Here is a 19,859-nt window from a genome sequence, read left to right as displayed (position 1 = left end):
CAAAATACCACAGATAAATACGAGGGCGGCGATGATAGTTGAGATTTGCCCGATAGACAAAGCATTGATGGACAGCATCCTATTGCAATGCCGGATTCAAGAGGGTTCTGAGGCAGACAAAATGTGGATAGAAACTGGCGAGAAACTCATCGAGAAATAGAAGAGAGGAAAAGAAAGGAAGGATAGCTAACCCTGCGATCCGAAGGATGTAGCATAACAGTAGACTTACTAGATGGTTGTGGGCGCGTCGCCCAGGAATTCCAACGTCTATATAGTATGAGTGAAGAGAACATGACTCTAACAGCTGTGCTGTCCTCCGTGGTCGACATATCCTTGAAGCCAAGTTTGATCGGCCACAGCCTCGATAGGCAATGTCTTGGTGTCTCAAAGTCAGCGCCCTATGGTAAGGACGTTGAATCGAATAAGTTAAGTAGAGGGGCAAAGCGTGGTCTTGTACTCTGTGCCCCTGCCAATCATAAGGGCGGCACCTCCCCATCCCTGTAAACAAAATCTCCTTAAGATTATTGTTGTTTTGACGGGCTCTCGTATTCACGTATTTAATTCCGATATGTGTACAAGAGCCAAGGAATTCGATGTATCGAGTCTGGAATCTTTTCGTGGGGTCCGCTGCCAACGTATTCGCCGCTTGGTCAAACAGTAATGAGACTGTGTTTTGGCCCATATCCTGCTGTATACTGCAGGACTTCAAGTCAGTCACTGCTCTTAAATGAGCTGAGCTTTCGACCGCCATCGCTAGCTCAGACTGTTATGCGTTTCCAATATCAGAATCTTTGATCGACATACGAAATCAAAAAGAGTCGGAGAGCTCTGTGCAGGACGATCGGCCAACGGCGCCGATTGCCTAATCGGCTATGCAAATGGCTAATCATCGTCACTGTGTGTAATACTTATCTCTGGCGCATACTATTGCCGATAGTCAAATACCTGCAGGGCGCTGGGGCAGGTACGGTACCGAAACAACAGGCCTGCGTTCGCCAAGGGAAGGGGGCTTGCATTGGGATGTTTCAGGCGCTGCTAGCCCTGCCTACGGCAACGCATCAGTAGGACTGCCTGGGTGCCGAACAACACCAATTCAGGCAGTCAAACTCAACATAAAGACTATCACATCTCTCCTCAAATCAATGAGTGAAACAAAATCTACACCGAATAAGCAATAACAAGAGCCTTCTATCCACTGTTGACAAACACTAATGCTCGCTCGTTGAAGGCTGCGCCAGCGGCATTGTTTGAGCATTCCATTGGATCCTTCACGTCGCATAGATGACTGTATTTGACGCCGTACTTGACATAGTTGTAGTAGTGGATGTGCTAGTCCGCGCTCGATATTATGAGCCTAAAACCTCCGAGCCTTGCTATGATTGCGGGGAGGTTTTTAATGGAAGGGATTAAAAATTACCTCCTTTATAGTGTGATTTACAGACAGAAGATGTCCAGGAAGGCATAGACCTGAGTGCACATGGTCCATTCTACGTAATACTGCCTAATCGACCTCATCAAAGTGCCTCTTTGGGCGTCGTTGCCCTGTGCGGCGGCCTTCGCTGCGGAGCTGTACGGACTTGCATTACCACCCTCAAGACGCGTTGCTGTTAGCCTCGAGCCTGACTGGGCAAAAGTCTGTGGATTGTGCCACGGCACCAAACTGAGTTCCGCGGATAGGAAGAGCATTAAGATGCGTTTAATCTGGTGGGGAATTTGGGGGAGTTTTGGGTATGCTTTTAGGCACCGGATAGCACTAGGAAAGAACGTTGAACAAAAGACGCGTCGCCGACATGATTGAAGGACATTCTGTCATCGCTAAACCTACCTTGCTGGGACGTCTCTGCAATGACGTCGTTGAGTGTACGGAATAAGGATTTACGACGCTCTGACGAAAGGGAAGGGTACTGAATAGTGATATACAGTCAAAAATGGTTTAGCGCTAGTGCCCCACCTTTTTTACGGCAGTGCATTGAACCCGCATCGAAGCGGGCAAAACAAACGAGAGGACTCCAGACCACGGTGTAAGCGGCCTGTTCTTATTTTCTCCTTCGTCACGGATGTGCTGACATAGCTGAATGGCGCCGACGGGTCCAAACCTCACGTGTTATCTCTTACAACAACAACGCACGGAGTAAATGATGGCCTGATAGTTTTGGGGGACATATGTCCGATTTGCGAAGGTTTTTGGAAGACTCGAAGATCATGGTCATGGCGAGACGTCGAAACCGTCAAACTCGAAAATAAACCGCTCAGCATTTGTAATGGTTTGTATGTTCTCTTCTACTCGTTTGATCTTGAGTCATTGCCCGAGAATAGCAACTTTCCCAAGGCTACATATGGAAGGCAGCGAACCTTCGGTGGCGATGCGTTTGCTCTCAAACTGAAGGGCAATGAAATTGGATCTGATTTAGGAGAGGACAGATGAGCTGTCTGAGACGACGTGCCCTCGGATATCTTGAGCTTGCCTGTTATGAAATCTTGAGGGTCGATAACTCGCTGCTGTTGGGATTTCTCCTACAAAGCCTCTTCAATAGGTTCTTCAAGAGGGTCACTCCATTGATTTCCGCCACCCCGCTGACCTTGTGCTCTCCCAGCGCCCGATCCATCTCAGGTGGCTAGGGGCCCTGGAGCATCATGAGGACATCATTGGTCCAGCAAAGGCCTTTGTCAAATTCCAAGGGGGACTCGATCGCGCCATTCGAGAGCATCGAAACCAGCATACCCTCTTTGAACAGTCCCTAGAGGTGCTGCTGCGGCCGATTACGACGGATCAGGAGCTGGCCGAGATAATTGACAATACAAAGAGCAAATCGTGGCAAGACCCGGCCATTGAGCAAGAACTGCGAAGCAGTTTGGGCAAGGCCTATCCGTCGTACATGAGGACAGTCAGTGATATTCAAAAGATTATGATTGGGATCGCGACGAAGCTGGACAATGTCCATGGCTGGAAAAACTCAATCGAGATGGGCTGGAAGCTATCATCAGTCAGCATGTGGCAGCAAAAGTGGACGAAAACCTTCAAAAGTCCGAAATGTCAAGGCGGGTGAAGTTTACCACGAAGTAAAAGATCAAAAGATCGCTGGAGGAGCTCCAGAGCCCATATCATCCCTGCATCGGGTTTTGTCTCGACAGCGAGGGCCACCTCCGAGGTGGGTATAATGCTCAGCGTAATGCTGCGCACGTCGACGGAGGAGTCACCCTCGAAGACATTCTCACGAAGAAACCTGGCACTCTCAGTCCGCAAGGACGATACAGTCTATCCATCACACTCACATCGTCGATGCTCCAGTTGAGCCATACGCCTTGGCTTCAGGATACTTGGAGCAAGGCCGACATCATTTTTCTCAGGGCTAAGGACGGGTGTACAGTGTCTGGGATTGCAGTCGATATCCATACCTAACTCGAGAACACAAGCAAACGACCACGGTCGTCCGCCAAAGCAGCGGCGAACTCAACGACTCCTCCAAAGTTGTAGCCCTCGGCATCATGCTCTCGAAATCCTTTACGCGCTCCCAATTGAGGAACTTCTTATGCCCAGAGACCTCGAACCCAATAATCGACCCACTGAAATCTCATATCTACAAGCTGCGCGTCGTTGGTTGATGGGGAAAGAAGCCAAAGGGGAATTCTCTTTTGCATTCATCAAAGCCATATCGTATTGTCTCCAGTGCTTTGTGAACCCCAGTGCAAGTTTGTCGAACCGGGCATTTTCAAAGACCATTGAGGGGCACGTTTTAGCACCTTTGGAGGAGATGAGTATGTTATTGTTCGGACCATCGGCCAGATATCTTGGATTGTGACGCGAACCTTTCATGAAACTCGACGGAACTGGAAGCAAATATGCCCATAGTCATGCCGGATACCAATGAAGATATCGAGCCTTAGAAAGAATTAGCTCACTAGAGCACTCATCGACTACTTCTTCCGCTCCTGCTACCCCATACAACCCTCTGGAGAAGAACGTACAGATAGACAGCTGCAACAACGACTACTTCGGTCAGTCTTTGCCATTGTGGCATTCCCTACTTCCTTTTCTTCCTTCTCCTGTTCCAGAGACGACAAGAAGACTGGGCCAGTTGTCTTGAAATTGCTCGTAATGGAAGATGGAAGCGAGGGAACAGGGAACGAGAGGAGTCGAAAAGTATAACTTGAGAAAGATAATCTCCGTCTATACTCTATTTCGTAGTGTCGAATTACTATTCTGGCTTCTTTGGTCTCGAAATTGGTGACCTTTCTTCTCCTGTCTGTTGTCTGAGTTAATGATTACACGGGCGTATTTGGTGATCTTGTCCGGGTTTCCCAAACTAAACGACTTTGAAAGGTTATTGGTTTTCGCTTTTGTGACGCAAGTCGCAAGAAAAGTCATCTTCGTGGACTTTCTCTGCTGGATTACGATCTTTCTTTGCCGTTGGATCTTGAGCGGATTGTCTGGCCTGCTGGGTTTAAATTGTCACTAACGGCTCGCGGTCACCCTCCTTCATACAAAAAAGCGTAATTATATCTCTCTCCATGTCTTCTTCATCGTCACTGTCATAATGTTTCTGGTCTGGGGAATCTGCTTGATTACTGCTGTTGGCTTCAATCTTGTTTTCATCATTCTCAACTTGGGTTGCAGATATAGATGCCTCAGGGCAGTTTCCACCATGTTGTTCGCTACGTCGTCATCGTTATTCGTCAACGAAAGCTCAATAGCACATTGCAGGCTGTCATCATCGTCTTCCACCGCTTCTATCATTTGAAGGTAACGAAGCCCCCTCTTTGCCTTCTTCGGAAGGTTCATCTTCCTACGGTCATTCCAATCATCATCGACAAGATATTGGAGAATTTGAACCCCAAGCACAGCAAACTATATCCATATATACAATTGCCAAACCTGATTTCATCAAATATAACTTCCCATTGCAGACCTGAGCCACCACTGTTTTACCCCTAAGCTGTGAGCGACTCTCCATGTCCAACGATACCAAATCACATGGGAACTCCTCCATCCTTCTTCATAGGCTTTACCGTGACTCGGATGCCCTTAGAGTCAAGTTTGGGGAATGGGAGAAAGAAGTCGTGAGCCAACTCCACATCACTTTGGTCGGTCTCGTACAGTTCAAATTCGAAGTAGCGGAACATAGCTGCTAGTGTCAAGTAGAGTTCGGCGTGTGCGAGGCTGAAGTTGGCACCAGATATTATTAGAATACGAGATATGGGTCAGACAGGATGAGGGAAATCAACATCAACGAGAAAGGCAACTCACTTAATTCCTAAACAAGACCTCGTGCCTTTACCGAACCCGACAAAATAACGATCCAAGCTGGATCCGTTCTTCGCTTTCGGCGAGTCAAGCCACCGCTCAGGGACAAACGATGTCGAGTTGGGAAATATTTCTTCGTCATGGTTAAGAAAGGGAATGGTCATCGAAATCGGCGTCTTTGCAGGGATGACCCAGCTGCCGTATTGCATTGGCTTGGCGAATAGACGGGCGTTCCGCGACGTTGTCGAATACGATAGTCTGACAGCCTCCTTGATGCAGGCTGAAAGATATGGAAGCCTTTCTAGTTCCGTCCATTCCAGCGGTGCGGTGGGATCTGATTCATTGATGTTGGGAATTGCTTCTTCAAGCTCTTGACGTAGCCGATGAAGAATACTTGGGTTGCTTAAAATGTAGAAGGTGGCCACGCTGAGTGTCCAGCCAGTGGTGGCGAGCCCCGCTCCTATTATCAACTGTGCTTCGTCTTGTAGGCGACGGTCGGACTTCTCGTTGGGGGCCAGATCCCCATGAATCAGTTCGGAGAATACCGTTGTGTGGTCGGCTTTGGCAGCAAGATCATCAATCTTGCCGCTTTTCAAGTCGATAATTTGTTGGGCAAAGTCCTGCCCAGCTGGTGAGAAAAGTCCAAAAGAAACTCAATCTCCAAGGAATCTCACCCTTTGCATTTGAAAAACAAGGGCATACAATGGTTCGAGCCGGACTAGCCAGGACTGTGGTAGGCAATTCAAAATCTTGGGCACCAAGGGAAACTGAAGAGACATGTTGCCACTGATGCTGACAGCCTGGAACGGGTCATGCAGAATCGGGGTCCAGTTAGGAGCATCAAGACTATTGTAATCATGAGCAAAACAGTATTCCATGATAACATCTTCGGCAAAAGCCATATAGCCCCGATTGATTACCATCGCGGCACCGGATTGCTGGTATTCCCGTACTTTGGCGATCAAGTGATGAAGCTTCTTCCGAATAATGCCCTGTAAATCTATGATTCTCTTCCTCGAAAAGAACGGATTCAACGCGTTTCGTCGTATTCGATGGAGTTCATCTGGCGCTGTCGTCAAGACGGAATGTTCATTACCGAAGCGGCCGGACAGCCATTCATATTTGTCCACCCTTCCAGCCTTGGTAAAGATGGTCTCCCAGAAATCCGAATCCAGAATATGGACCTCATCTGGCGTTATGCGAACAATGGGCCCTATAGTGTCCATGGGAACAGGTTAGGCCTGGAGGCGAACTGGCATCCCTTGACAAGCGTTAGAGAAACGTACCGTACTTTTCGTGCAGGGCTTTTATGTGGAAGATAAACTTCCCTTGTAAATGGACATCGTAGTAGTATTCGTGCCACCTGCTTACAGCCGCGTACTTCGGCCCGGGGAACTTGGCCAACGGATGGAAATATAAGCGGTATACAACAATACCGAAGACGTATACAAGCCAGATCAGGGTTGCAGTGATCAAGCCGGAGTACAAAGAAGACATGGTTCGTTAATGATAATGTCAAAAAGGACTCTTTCGATGCCAAAGCGCAGAGAAAACCTTGGCGAGGTGATGGTAGACCACGGGTGGTTGACAGGATTAATGAAAGGGACAGAGAGAACTACAAAGGCACATACATGTACCACCGCTTTCACAACCGACTTTATCAAGTGCCAGCACAGTGGGTGCATGTGATGGGCGCTTCCGGCGCCGCAGGCCACGGCTGACGATACAGCGTGCAAATGTGGCTAGATTTTTACTCTGGTCCAATGGTCGCTTTTCTAGCGCCCACCATTGTCCCAATACCACTCGATCAATGTGGGGGAGAGAGCCTTCGACAATGGCGGCTTAGAGCACCTTTTCCCTGCGTTACAGGATTTTTAGGCCGGTGCCAGAAGCAATATGCTGTCCAATGGCAGCAAATTGGCAAAGGTCGTACCACCTATACCGTCCCTATGTCGCTAAGCTAGTTTGCTTGGTGGCGGGGCTTTTGACGCGATCTTCTGTCCTTCCGTTTCGCCTCGGAAACTGAACGGGCCGTGCCCAATGGATTGCATGTCACAGTTACTGGATCGACCCGTCTGCAGTACTGGAACAAGGGGATGTTTTGTCGGACCCTGAACGGGAGAACGCGCCGTGCCTCCCGGATCAGCTTAGCTTTCGGGATGACCCATCTAACGATTTTCGCTTTGACGCTTAAGTATATTCCTTACACGCCCAACATTTTCTTCGCTTTCCATCTTTTCATTAAAAACATGCACTCTCCCGTGTCGCCGTCGATAATGGCTTCTGAGGGGAATATCGGATATATCGAGCCAGAATCATTCAGCGACATTGATTCCGCACTGGGTGAGTGTTTCTCCGAATCAGATACCGAAAGCCTGAGGTCGAGCCTGCTGCAGAGTGTGTCCGAAAACGGCCGCGGTTATCACAAATACAAGTCTGGGCTCTATTTCATGCCCAATGATGAACGCGAACAGGAGCGGCTCGACATGCAGCATGAAATCTTTCTTCAGACGATGGATCGCAAGCTCCTTGCTGCCCCCATTAGCTCGAATTCTCTGGACGTTCTCGACCTCGGCACCGGCACAGGTATCTGGGCGATCGACTTTGCCGACGAATATCCCCAGTCCACAGTACTCGGGACCGACCTCAGCCCCATTCAGCCCGCTCATGTGCCGCCGAATTGTAAATTTGAGGTTGATGACTTTGATCAAACGTGGATTTTCTCAAAAAAGTTCGATCTAATCCACGGGAGGATGCTGGCGGGTTCCTTGGGCAACCCCAGAAGGCTGCTCCAGCAATCGCTCGAGGCGTTAAAACCAGGAGGGTGGGTTGAGCTACAAGACTTTGCTTTTCCTGTCCGGTCTGACGACGGAACCATGGTCGGCACCGCCTTTGAGCGACTAAACGATAATTTGATGAAAGGCCTTCAAATACTGGGGAGGGATGGGGCTTGGGCGGCCAACTACAAAGAGTTCATGGAACAAACGGGTTTTGTGAATGTTGTCGAGATCCGATATAAGTGGCCACAGAACCGGTGGCCGAAAGATCGGCATCTCAAAAGAATTGGCCAATGGAATATGGTCAACACCCTTGACGGCCTCCATGGATTCTCTGCGCGTTTGTGTACCCAGGTGTTGGGAATGAGCGTCGAAGAAGTGGAGCTTCTGCTGGCAGAGTCACGAGTTGACATCCAAAATCCAAAAATCCATGCTTACTGGCCTATGTGAGTGTCAAAATTGTGCACTCAGGACTGTTTTTGGACTAACGACCGAGGGCATAGTTACGTTGTATATGGACAAAAGCCTGAAGGACCGAGATAGTGGAACTGACTTTGAAGAGTACCACGATGGGATTGCCGTGCATGGCGGACGATCCGGCCAAGTACTTTTATATGTTGTAAGACCTAGGGGTCTTTGCCGCTTGATGACAAAGTCCTCAGGAATTTGGGGAGTCCTACACCAAGGACCCGCAGAGTTTTTCCAGGCAAAGTATCGAGTTCCCGGGGAATGCACATGGCTAAGCCCAGACAACACTCCCGACCTCCTCATCCTAGAATGGATATAATCCCACGACGACATCATTTTCAGGATCCCCGCACCTTAGAATCCCAGGACGGTAAAGGGGGACTAAAGATTCCGTGGCATTTCATCTTGGAACGGACTGCTTTTGGGGCGCTATGTCTTCCATTAGAACCTGCCGTATGCAAATGCGTTTCATCCACGCATATGCAGCAGAATTCTAGAGACGACCTTCTCAACTCTCGGACCCCTAGATTTCTCCCTACGATCACAAACAAGACAATATTGTCCATCATGCACCTGTTTCACAACCTCCCTAATTTCCATGACGAGAGCCATCAGTTCTCCCAGTTGATTCTGACGAGCCTTCTCCCAACGTCCATGTTGACAACTCTCAACCAAGCCATCGTCGTGGTGTCTAACGAAGACCCGTTCGGTTAACGCAAACCAGCATTGCAGTATCTTATATCCCAGGTGGAAACTTTCTTTGCCTGCAGTACTCCTGTATCTCGCTTCAATGATTGATGCGGGAGGGCCAGGTGTCCCTCCTGAATAGTTGTTACTCCTCTCAATGCTGTACGTTCTGAATTGCATTCTAACGATTTCGCGTTCATGAGAGCAGATATCTCGAGTAGGGACTGAGATTGGGCACCCTTCATTGTCACAGGCGCTTCTGTTCCGTGACTACTATCACCATATCCATCGACTTCAAACCTGATCATCCATTTCATACCCCCAATCATATACGCCCCGATTGGATAATACACACCGCTCTCCTTTCCAAACTTCACAAATGTGTTTTCAAACCCATGCCTATAGCCTGAATTGAGGGACTCCGTGATAAATCTTGACCTTATTCTTTTCCCACCGCGTCAAAATAGTGCACCCACCACAAGCTTCATATCGGTGCGCCAACTTTCACCTAGGTGTCCACAGGCAAAATCAGGAAGGTGGCAAATAAGGTACCAGAACCCGATATAGATTTTGATTGGGATTAGGACAGGTATTGGAGGAGGCGTCCAGAATGCAGAAGCACCTAGTCATTTGTCAATGCCGACTCTACCATCAAATATCGTGAGACATTCTATACCTGGGACGCAATCGTTATGTCCCTGGCCTTAGTCCAGTTGTCCGAAGCGAGCAACTTTGCAGCTCTCAATGTGAATGTTAGCATCAGAGTCTAATTCAGGATCATCAAGTTTATAATTGTGACGGGTGTCCTTTTTCGGCATTGGTTTCCATCCCGTCAATGTTTGGTTCAGCGTGCTGTTTTGAGAACTGAAGACAAGGGAACTCGTCACTGACGAAGATCGAGCGTATGTCATTTTATTCATCAGATTTGGGTCATGGTGGTTCCTCAGTCTTACAAAGCAATACAGCAGTTTACCCCTGATCCACTTTGCACTGTAGCATGAACAGACAGGCCACTGGATCAGATGATATATCCCATTGGGCTCGATAAGCCTCGCTCTGGACTCCACCATGAAGTCGTTCCGAATAGCTAGTGTGTTCGCTAGCTCTAAGCTGCAAGCCGCGCGTCAGTTGCCAACCGCACCTCTGACCAAGAGCATGGTTTCTATCACACTATTGAGCAATCTTCTTTCTCTTTCGTAGCGGATTGATAGGTTCATAGATGACGTAATGAGGCATATCACATCATAGGTTCCAAGATAGGCATAGGATAGTGCGGAGGCAGACAAGAAAGGAGAACAAGCAATAACAGCATACAACAAGAGGCACGAGTTAACAACGAGTTTTTGAGTCCATTGAGTTCCTTCTAGCCGTGTTGTCTTCCTTACGAGGTTCATGTGCTCTACACGGAGAATCCGGCGGGCCCATCTTCGTGTGTGGTTGCTCGACGGTCCTGACACCAATATCCTCCCTGCCTGATAGGCACTCAAAGTGCTAAGCTTGTTCACGTCAAACTGGGGTCGCAAATTGAGATGTATTGAATTCTCTCCCTCTTTGGTAACTGGGTATGCCAGATTGCCAGCATATATACATGCTTGGTTGACTCCTTTTCCTCTCCTATTTCTCCCATATATCCTGCATAGGGTGATAACCCCTTTTCCAAGTAAGGATTACTGGCCATTTTCAACACCTTCTGTTGCTTTATGCTTCATAACACATTTTGGAATTGAGGGGTCAAAATGATGGTCATCAAGAGCCGCCCAGCCTCAGTCCCAGCCAGGGGAAATTGTTCATCGTTCAGATGGCTGTCACAGTTTTCCCTGCATGATAATCCCCACGGGTTTTGAAGTGAGGATGGATCCCTTGACGACCACAACAATTTGTATTAGTACCATCACGAAGCTATCGATGGAGGTCGTTGTGTTCGCATCAACTGTTCGAAAAGCGCGAAGAGACATGGATGCCGTCTCGCGAGAACTCACTTCTTTAAGTATCTGTTCGACCATGCTTCGAGATGACTCCCAGAAGGTCAAGGGACTCTGCGCGAAGTTATATAGAGTTGGATCAGATCGCCGAAGGAATGAGCCAAGTGCTCCAGAAATTGAGCAATGCCACAACCGCCTGATTACGATGGAGTATCGGCGACGGGGATCAGGTCAATCAATTACGGTCGTCTTTGGAAAGCCACCAGTGATGCATCGATGTAGCATTGGATATGGCAACTTTGTGAGTCTATTGGTCCAGCTCAATGAAAATGCCTCCCCGGAGATGGCCCGCGGTAAAAATCACAGCATACACTCTAGGTCAATCTTAACTTTGAACACGGCTGATTCAGTGGAAGCCAGTTGCTTTCGGCGGTTCGAGATGACACTGAAGAAATCCGAACCGAAACAACTGCAATTTGGCAAGACACAGAACAAACCAAGGGGCTGGTTCAAGAAATCGCACCCCTCCGTCTTCAAGTATCAGATCTGAAAAGAAAAAAAGGGCATGACACTCCGACGATTTCTAGACGACTCAGCTATGTATGACGAATCTTCTGTTGATGAAACGGATCTGGGAGAGATTGCAGCCGATATTGGCGGCCGGCTTACAATGGTTGACGAAAGGGAAGGATGAGGGAGAAGAAGACTCGCTGCAAGAAGAAAAAGAGAATATATTTCCGTCAAAGCGAAGAGTCCCGACTCAACCTACGAAAATGATTGACTCTCAGCCGCTTGTACCACCGACGAGAAGGCCCGTTAATATCACATTGATCATTGATCATATCAAGAGGGCCAGGCGATCCTCCTAAGCAGGCCTAAGGTCCCTCACTGCGCCGCCAAAACAAATCTTGATCCTTCATCTGCGACAGTTATCAGCAACATTCTTCTCACGGGAATTCATATCCAACGTTCTCAAAGGAAGCTCTCGGCGGGAATTCCCATATCCATCGTTCTCAAAGACAGCTGCCTCTCAAAGATCTCTGTATCTAGAGGGCACAAAAGCAAATTCAGCAGAAGAAATGAGTTCCAAACGCATAGTGTCAGTGGTACAGAGCAGAGCCAGTACAAACCAAGCTTCGGTCTAGAGATGATGCAGAAATATGTCACTGGGACGCGTGAAAAAGTAAAGGATAATTCCCCGAATGTCATCGAAAATTCCTCTAATGGTGTATGAATACCTAGCGAATGTTGTCGATTGAAGGAAAAGAAACACGATTTAGAGACTAGCGAAGATGCAACAAATCAACATCTAGTACGACCAGGAAGATCCAACGTGATGCTTAACAACCCAAAGGTGCTCCAAATCATTGAAGATACCATCCGACACTGATTCTTCCTGGAATCCAAGAACTCCGAAGACATACAAAGCAAGCAACGAGAGACTCGAAAGAGACATGTGAGATGACATGAAGAACGACAGGGTCGAATCCAGCAACGTAATCAAGAGCAATCGGAGGTTCACAGGGGTTTTTTATTGTTTTTGGGTTTTGGGGGAAGGCTGCGACAAGGTACGGACGAGCCCTCCGGGAACTGGAAGGTCAGTAATTCAACCAGCAAACCAGCCTGGATGAGAAGAAAATAGAGATGTGGAAGGCTCGGCAACAGGCTAAAGAGTTGAATTAATGATCGTCCTGCTACGACATCAATCTCAGAGACAACGGAACAAGATCTTGACGAAGGTGCACGACTCCTTCGACCCGTCGTAGGCGTGAGACATTTCAATGAACTCATATGTGTAAATTTGAAGGCATTCTCTGTTTTCAACCACAGCATGCTGAGAAAACGACACACATTTATGTTTGAAGTTTCCGGTTTTCGAACTACGCTCGAGAAATGAGGATCCTAAACTGATGTTTGCGATTGCTGCTGCAATACTCACCGCATCCATATCCATCTGCAATCAGCAAAGGTGGAGGGATTCTCAGGACGACATCATCGGAAGTCAGCCCATAAGACAGCTACATTTTCAATAGCCATAGATGGATGAAATCAGGTAATTGGAATGGCAGCGGAATTTTTTCATGCGAATGGATATGTCGACTATCCTTCTGAAAAGATATCAATGCCGACGAAGAAAAGCATTTCGGTATTTATGTTCTGCAAATCACTGCTGAACGACTACGAAGTTCTTGTAGTGGAAGCATATACTCCAATCTCTTCTTAATCCCTACAATAGGATCGGGACAGCTTCTCATAAACATACATTGAAATGGTTCAGGCAAGCTTAGCCATTAACCACCTGCTTTGGCTCGGCGGTCTCAAGTGGTTATCCAAAACAACACCGTCAATTCAACATATGATATCTCCTAGGACCTAGCAACCAGCATGAAACCAACGCAACGATCTTACACAACGTCAATGTGGCTCTGAACTTCAAATATTCTAATCGTGCCCGGGACCCCGTGATTTATAACAACTTCGACAATGTCCCGCAAAATGCCTCCACAGCAGAACCAGGCTCCGTGCTGAAACTTCAAATTGACGCCAGTGCATCTCTCTATACTATCCCACCAGACGCAGCAATGTCTCGGACCATGTTCCAGTCCCTTGTCCTTAATGGCTCTGCCGTCCCAGCATCAGCATATATCCTGTGACCTTCCCCCCTCTGGAGAGACATCCGATGGCTGGCCAATTGTTTCTTTGGCTCATGGAAACTGTGGAAGTATGAGTGAATACGCTTCTTCTCACCCACGCACACAGCTGTACAACTTCGAAGTTCCTTTCGAGTGGGCGCTGTAGGGCCTTGTGGTTGCTAACCCCGATTACCAGGACCTCAGGCGTCAACAAATACGCCGGCAACGAGATCATCTACGACAGCTTCCTTGGGAATCAAGTCGAAGCAGGTGGACTTTTTACGCCGTTCAAGCCGCGCAAAAGGCTTTTCTGCAGCTCTCTCGTCGCTTTGTGACCATGGGATATTTCCAAAGCGAAGACACCGCACGGGCGATCGCGCACCGCCAGGCATCCAAGCCCGTCGAGAGTATCTAGGCGCTATCCCCATGTCTCTCGTTGCTCGATTCCTGGAACAAGCGCCTGGTCAACCAGTGAAATAATCCTGCGGCATGGCAATTCTGGTTTTCACACGGACTCCAGACTGTATTCCCAGACCTTTAATCTCTCGTCTCACTGGCCGGGATCCAACAACTTCAATTACTGTGCGAAGTCCAAGGCTGCAATACCGTGGTGTCGGAGCCATAGCCTGACATTAAGCGTCTAGTCCATGACGACTGAACACATAACCTCGCATAGAGAAACCGGCAAAAAGTTGCAGGAAGAGTACACGATTTCGACGATCAAGTCGGCCTTCGCGGACGAGGTATATCAGTATGAGGCGAGCTTTTTCGTTGAGTATGCCGAGGAGAAATATGAACTTGCAACGGAGACATGATGTATCACTCCCTTGGGCGGAAACTTTAAAGGATTGATGGCAATAATGAAAAGCTTGAGAGATGTATGTCTTCTCTCTTAGATGTCGTGGACTCTAGCTCATTCTTGCATATGTCATTGTCGCTGTCAAAACTTATCTGCTCTCGTCCATATTGGTTGAGCTCCTTATTATTGGTTTGACCATTTTACTCTTCATTTTATCAAAACCATTCAATCGTGTTTCAAAATGTCCACGCCAATCAAAGCAGGATGACATGTAAATCGTCAACGGACCCATTGCTGTTGAGGAAGCTGGGCAGAAGGATGTGCGCCTTGATACCACAATAGTGCATAGATAAGTAAGAATGGTACGTCGAATATACACTGTCACACAGGAATGCTACTGAAGACCCACTATAACAGTGGACGTGGAGCCCGGCGGACTTAAACAAATCAGCTGAATTACAGTAATTACCTTGACTATCGGAGCATAAATCAACAGACCTTCTTAGCATATCTACACTAAGCTTGCAACGTAGTATTTGTTTAGCTGGATATGGAGTATATTGAAATCACCCATTCCTGGCACTAAGATACTACTAGGGTAAATGGTTACTGCATCGCTGCTGCACAGCCACAGAAAATCACATTTCGTTCAGCTGACTGGCAACCATCCTCCATCTTAATTGATCCACATGGAGCATCGATGAGTATCGGAGAGACAGACGTAAGGAAAAGTGGAAACATATTACCCATATCCTCGCTGAATACTCAAAGGAAAGACACGACTTTCTGTTTTTACCTCCTTCAAGTTCTTTCAATTCTCCAACAAGACACTCTTTTTCCTATACATATAGAGCATTATATCTTGCATCCATAATGGCCAGTTGCGCAAATGCGTCTTCCCTGCTTCACTTCTGGGGACGAAGATCTGACCGCTTCGCCCTGCGAGAACTTGCTCGACAACAGCGTCGCTTACGTTCGACGCGGGATCGCAGACAATGTTGAATTTGGCCAGTTTGTCTTCGAACGGTTTCACAATACCGGTGGCGTGCCAGGATGGGTGAACACAGGTGGTTTGGATGCAGTCGCCGTTTTCGTGGTGACCGCGGAGTTCGGCGCGGAGGCCTGGAATTGAGTCAATACACAAGGTGCCGTGAAAGGGTAACAGATAGATGGTCGTGTATGTATGGTCATAGGCCAGCGCGGTCTGTCAGACTAACCTTCGTGGAGATAGAGTGCTCCGACCTTTGTGCAGCTATAGTCAACGAGACCGGGATTTGAGAAGAAACTCGCCATCGAGGCAATGGTGACGATGTGTCCTTTTCTCGCTTTGAGCATGCCAGGGAGGAACTCTTTGATCAAAATGAAGTGAGATGCAAGATTGACTTTGAAGATTCTGTCGGTCAGTTTCGCGGAGCTGTTGATGATGGTGGTACCGGTTGCTAAAAGACGATTGACTGGTTCAGCTGGCTGTCGAATTGCAAGGAGCAGGAAGGGGCCAAAGTAAAATTAAAAAGAAGGAAAAAATTTTACCGATGCCAGCATTGTTCACCAACACAGTAGGATTGCCATGTTGCTGGCGGATTTCTTCGGCAGTCGACTCAATTGCAGAGAAGTCGGTAAGGTCGACCTGGTAGTAGTGGACACCGGGAACTGGAACAGGACTTTGAATCAGTAGCTAGTCTTCTTGGCAAAGTTCCTGGAAGGGAGAAGAATTGCTCACTCTTCTCAAGCTCAGCAGGCACTGGGCTGATATCCAGAATAATCACTCTGGCATATTTCGAGAAGCCTTTGACCATTTCATACCCAAATCCGCTGCATCCACCTGTCACGACGACCAGTTCTGATTTCTTCGCATCTCCGAAGTGAAACGGCGCTCCCGGTTTCCTGAGATGCCAATGATTAAGTGCCAGTTTGGTGAGAGTCCGATTGAGTCTTCCGACCGCGCTGATGGCGAAGAGGTATTTGAGGGCCTTGATGAGCGTTGCAATGTGTTTGCGTGACAAGCCAATGTCACCAAGAACCTTGAACAGACGTGTTTGGTACTGAGTAGGTGCGCGAGTGAGGGTAACAAGGAGAGACCCTGTGACAAGCGGTTCAGTGGCCGCAAGGCGGAGGAGATTGATGGGGACAGTGACAGCGCCTGTGACGACGCGATTGACGCGCTCGATTGGGCTGGGCGTCGCCATCTACGCTGTCTGTTCGTATCCTTCGTGATTTGGGTATTACCGATACAAGGTTCCCGATGATATTCAAGAACGATCCAACATGACAAGTATGACACGGATGGACTCTTTTTACTCATACGCAAACTGACATCGCCAAGCGCAGGAAGAAATACCTCGGTCCGACAAAATGTGGAGAGCTTCCCCATCTTCCCCGCAATATCCTTGAGATAGACAGGGGTCACTGTACATTGAAGACCGTAGCCGAGCACCAGCAATCGGAGTATGTATCCGTCAAGCTAACCCAAGATGTTTATGAATCCCGAAGTTTGGAGGGCTCATCTATAGTTCAACGCCAGTTGCAGGGAAATTTCCAACCCAATTTGGCGGCCAGTGCCGCCGCGTTGGGAGGGTTTCTTCTCTCGATCCCAAGATCGCTACCCCTGGCCTCATCCTTCATCAAACCCCGGACAGAAGGGAGATGCTAGTCTGTACACCACCTTTTGTTATTCTGTACACCGGCTACAACATCCCCCCAGAACGCCACAAACACTGCGAAAAATGTTTGCATTCCCCATTGGGTTTAGCCCTATCACGCGTACCCAGCCTTCGTGGCCTTTTTGTCGCTTGCGCCTCGCACAGATAGATTCGATCAATCAATCTTCTCTCGGCCCAACATAAAAGACTCGTATTTTTGCTAGACCGTGTGCAGAAATGCTCAGCTAGTAAGCAAACGTCTTTCAGCTTTCAAATCGCTCATACAAGCTTGCAGAATGGTGGTAAAATAAGTGCTATTCTGGCGTAGTGATCCACCCTTTTGAAATTGGTACGTCGTCCCATTTAGCGTATGAAACGCAACTTTTTCCCACCACTCTCCTTACCTTACAACGAGGTAGAAAAGCTCGATTTTTTGGTTGATCCAATTTCAATGCTACATAGCAGCTATATTAAAAGTTACAGTGCTCTCAGAGTACTCGTTGTTGAGATTTTGGCGATTCAATGTTGCGAAAAGGGTGTACAGAGAACTGGCGACGATGTTCACGTGACCATTTCAACGCGTCACAGGCTTGGCGTTGTCACAACAAACATTTACTAAACTTCAACGATTCTTGACCGTGGAGCACAATTCGACCTCTAAACTGACATGTGTAGCGTTGTTGCTGACCGCAGATTCTCTCCTAATCCCGTGGTCGCTGCATGGGTACACGACGTCTGCGTTTCTTGTGATCTAGACAGGTACATCTTCCAACACGAACCAACGTCGGGAGCCCAGAGGAAGAGAAAGACACCTCCGCTTGAAGAACCCCCCCTGGTTTCCGCACCAAAGACACACCGACGCCGTATTCCTCCGAAAAAGAAGCGGGCCCGAAACTCCAAAGAGGGCGAGGACAATGCTGCAGCGCAGGGAGACCTCACACCACGACCTCCACGGGCAAAGCGGTCGAATGTTGCCCAACCCGACAATGACGCCGACTTAACGCCACGGCCTCGAGCTCCTACCCGGAGACTCGCTCAAGCCAAGGTCTCAACCTATGTACCCGTTCTCCAAACAATGGAAACCCCAAAGTCAAGGCCTGTGGAACAATCAGATTCATCAGCTGCTTCTACAAAAGACACCTCTAGGAGTCCAGTCAAACAAATAGGCGACCTTGTCTTTGCTAGGATGCCCATTGAGTATTATGACATTTCAGTGAACCTGGAGAAGCTGCCGTCTGACGCCAGGGATCTTTATAAGAAGCTACGAGCGGTTGGGTGGGCTAGCAGTGTCCTGCCTGCAGACATCAAGGTAGTCGTACTATGATCAAGTGACTTTTGACTAACCCTCTATAGGATGAGATCTGCGAGCATGTCGGAGAAACGGACCTTCTGCTCCCTCATATGTTTGATGAGGCTTCGGCTGCGAACACCAGGTCCAGGAACCAATTGATTCGGGAACTAGACACTGTCGACGAGATCTGCCAGGCAACATCACGGCGTTCATATGATCATGAAGCAGAACCTTCCTGGAATTGTGCGGTACACTACCCTATACTGCAGCTGGCTCTGAAGGTCTATGAGGGTGTCGTACTCCGAAATGCGTATGGAGATCATCCTGTCGTTAATTACGAATTCTACTGACCTTATCAGCACAACGGCCAAAATCTGCCCTGCGTTTGACAATCGTGACGCTAGTGGGAAACTCCTGCAATCAAAGATGGTCGACTTTACCATCAATTTGGCACCGGACAATGATCTGAGACGTCGTATCCTTGAGTTCCTTGAAGATCAACTTCCAAGTCTCCGAACCGTCAATCAGACCATGTATCACCCTCTTCGATTTGCACCAACTATTGTCGGCGTTGAAACAAAAGCACCAGGTGGATCGGAGCAGGACGCGGACATACAACTTGGCGTGTGGGTATCGTCGTACTTCAAGCGCATTCGCATGCTTTGCAACAACCGTCCCGTCCCGATCGCCTTGCCACTCTTGTACGTGCAGGGCAACCAGTGGTTCTCCCTATTCGCTTGCGATACACTGGATGGTACAGTATGTTTCTTGCTCATTGGTATTCAAAGTCCAAATTCTTACAGCTTCTAATAGGAAATGCTGACGAGACTTCTTGTTGGAAACACCAACACCGTGCTTGGTTGCTACAAGGTGATGACAGCTATTCGCATTCTCAGCGAATGGGGTACGACAAGCTTCAAACAATGGTTCGAGTCATCAGTCCTTCAGGAGTCAGTCGCACAACCCACACAGGAGTTGACGGACCTTCAGTCTCCGCCAGAATGATACCATGTCCCAGATGTTACGCAATTTCTGATCGGATTCATCCATCTCTCCAGTATCTCCGTCTTGGACGGCTTGCACAGCTAGCCACCTTGTGATGTGTGATGCGTCTGGCGAGGAGTGCAGGGAGATGTCCGTCGAGCATGAATAGTACGGATAGATGGAGGCTGAACGGGGATTTTTTTGGGGGGGAAGGGAAAGCGCGAAAGTGCCGAGCTTCGACAGTGCCATGTGAAGAGTGCCAGGAAGGCTAGGATGGAGAGGAATGAGTATGGGAGAGCCACTTGTTATGGCGAGGTCACAAGCGGCAGGGAGCCAAGGTCAGGGCTGAACCAGAGGAGGATTTCTCAGTCGAGAATATTACCTCAAGCATCGTCGACAACAGTGCTTTCCGGTTAC

At 48.3% G+C, this 19,859-nt stretch overlaps 4 protein-coding genes across 4 annotated transcripts; 2 read left to right on the top strand and 2 right to left on the bottom strand.

Annotated features, from left to right (window-relative positions):
• Window positions 1-4,968: 4,968 nt before the first annotated feature.
• Z518_00097 (uncharacterized protein) lies at window positions 4,969-6,739 on the bottom strand (the record flags this gene model as incomplete). Its single annotated transcript, XM_013420701.1, has 4 exons — window positions 4,969-5,158; window positions 5,246-5,862; window positions 5,917-6,455; window positions 6,529-6,739. 4 exons carry the CDS (start codon window positions 6,737-6,739, stop codon window positions 4,969-4,971), a joined length of 1,557 nt encoding a protein of 518 aa, XP_013276155.1.
• Window positions 6,740-7,491: 752 nt separating this feature from the next.
• On the top strand, window positions 7,492-8,562 carry Z518_00096 (uncharacterized protein; the record flags this gene model as incomplete). The annotated part of the gene is made up of 2 exons (XM_013420700.1): window positions 7,492-8,465; window positions 8,523-8,562. 2 exons carry the CDS (start codon window positions 7,492-7,494, stop codon window positions 8,560-8,562), a joined length of 1,014 nt encoding a protein of 337 aa, XP_013276154.1.
• Window positions 8,563-15,339: 6,777 nt separating this feature from the next.
• Window positions 15,340-16,714, bottom strand: Z518_00095 (uncharacterized protein; the record flags this gene model as incomplete). Its single annotated transcript, XM_013420699.1, has 4 exons — window positions 15,340-15,650; window positions 15,746-15,967; window positions 16,059-16,178; window positions 16,249-16,714. The coding sequence occupies 4 exons, from the start codon at window positions 16,712-16,714 to the stop codon at window positions 15,340-15,342; spliced, it is 1,119 nt and encodes a 372-aa protein (XP_013276153.1).
• A 1,120-nt stretch (window positions 16,715-17,834) lies between these two features.
• Z518_00094 (uncharacterized protein) lies at window positions 17,835-19,463 on the top strand (the record flags this gene model as incomplete). Its single annotated transcript, XM_013420698.1, has 4 exons — window positions 17,835-18,476; window positions 18,521-18,768; window positions 18,818-19,217; window positions 19,272-19,463. The coding sequence occupies 4 exons, from the start codon at window positions 17,835-17,837 to the stop codon at window positions 19,461-19,463; spliced, it is 1,482 nt and encodes a 493-aa protein (XP_013276152.1).
• Window positions 19,464-19,859: the final 396 nt, after the last annotated feature.

Source organism: Rhinocladiella mackenziei, assembly GCF_000835555.1.
Source record: "Rhinocladiella mackenziei CBS 650.93 unplaced genomic scaffold supercont1.1, whole genome shotgun sequence".
In the NCBI taxonomy this organism is placed as follows: Eukaryota; Fungi; Ascomycota; class Eurotiomycetes; order Chaetothyriales; family Herpotrichiellaceae; genus Rhinocladiella; species Rhinocladiella mackenziei.
Note: the sequence above shows the minus strand (reverse complement) of the source record. Positions and strands in the feature narration are given on the sequence as shown.